The following is a 1,616-nucleotide window of genomic DNA, read 5'->3' on the forward strand; positions in this document are numbered from 1 at the left end:
TTTGAAGTGTCTTTTGAGGATCCTATCGGGCACACAACAATTTGTAGATAAAGATGAGAGTGAAGGGTGAAAAATTTTATCTAAAGATTGGTTTAAACAAATCCAGTGAGGAGGACAGAGTAGGAAACTTCATAAAAAATAAAGATGTAAACAGTTATGCATTTCTTAACATTTCCACTATTATTCACACAAGTAAATGATAGAATACAATATTGAAATTTTGCTGTGCCTATAGATTTGACATTAAAATTTGAAAAATTATTTCTAAATTTTTTGATAACACCTTTTATCATGTATAATTTCTTTAAGCAAAAATACACATGACTCAAATAAGTAGATTTTAATGTATTTTATGATTATGTACTAATACTTAAATATAAAACATGTTTGATACTAATTTAACTTTATAATTGAAATGAAATTTAATAGCTGCTGTATTAACAAAAGGTAGAATTGTAACCATCTCTTTATGTGACATTGCTTCACCTGATCAAGTAAAATTAAATGTTTAAAAAATTTCATGTAATTATTATATTTCATATAGTTAAATTCAATATATATTCAGAAGAAAACATTTTCAAACTAAAAAGAGAATTCTTACCTCCAATTTTAGGGGACTATTTGTATAATTAGGCACCATTATGTGTTTAATTATTGTTTCCCCCACTTCACATTCCAAGGTGATGTGTTCCACGGCTAGGGGTTTTTTTCCAATCCCTTTTATGTGAAACATGTGCTCCACACCATCTACTTCATTTCGTAGAACAAGTTTACCCTATGACAAATCAGCCACATTTCAGGTCCATAGAAATCATAGTTCAATGCCAAACAACCTCTGCTATCCTATCAATCTTGGGTCTGGTTAATGAAATGAACTTGTAAGGAGGTGTTAGCCATTGACTTTTCCAGTTCACATATAAACGCTTCTGCTGAACAAACAAAGATAAACTTCTGGTGAAAAGCTCTTTATTTCTCTTTACTGTCTCTTAGTTACAGTGTGTATGTAGGCATTCACATACATAGCAATTATATGTGTGTTTACCTCCTTGTCAAAGAAACATTATCTTTGCAAAGTATTTTCTGATGTACCAATTTCCTTACTGAATGAGAACAAAAGGAACAGTGATTTTTACTCTGTTCACCATGTTCTCTAAAAATAATCTGAATATAAGTATTCACAGACAATTGCATTGCAACTTTCAGAATGCTTACCCCTCAAGTTAAAATATTTATTAAAGTTTCCAACAAAAAAATGATCAAATTCACAGAAAATATAAATTTTTTGCAAAAGAAAAGTTTTATCATCAATTAAATAGACTAAAATACATTAGTTCATTGACATATTAATACTGGCAAAAAAAATCAATGATTTCATACCATAATCTCACATTCAAAAATAGGTCTGAATGTGAGAGGATATTCCACAGTTTTTTCTGGTCCAACATGTAAAACCGAAGGTCCATAAAACCATTCTCCTTCTATAGTAACTTGATATCTCCATTCCTTGTTTGTTTTATTTTCCTAAAGAGTGAAAAAACGTACAAAAACATCAGTGATGATGTTGATGAATTTGAATTAAATATTAATTCTTGATAATTTTAACACGGTTATATATT

The 1,616-nt window shown here is 29.2% G+C and overlaps 1 protein-coding gene across 1 annotated transcript in view; it reads right to left on the minus strand.

The window, feature by feature from the left end:
• The window catches only part of CFAP47 (cilia and flagella associated protein 47), a 573,852-nt gene that overhangs the window by 204,962 nt on the left and 367,274 nt on the right, over positions 1–1,616 (minus strand). Inside the window, exons 43-44 of the mRNA XM_012642083.1 lie at positions 1,378–1,521; positions 602–775 (exon numbers count right to left, since the gene is read on the minus strand). Of these exons, the coding sequence (XP_012497537.1) occupies positions 602–775; positions 1,378–1,521 (318 nt within the window). The remainder of the gene's footprint in view (positions 1–601; positions 776–1,377; positions 1,522–1,616) is intronic.

The sequence above is a fragment of the Propithecus coquereli genome, unplaced genomic scaffold (genome assembly GCF_000956105.1).
Source record: "Propithecus coquereli isolate 6110/MARCELLA unplaced genomic scaffold, Pcoq_1.0 Scaffold173, whole genome shotgun sequence".
In the NCBI taxonomy this organism is placed as follows: Eukaryota; Metazoa; Chordata; class Mammalia; order Primates; family Indriidae; genus Propithecus; species Propithecus coquereli.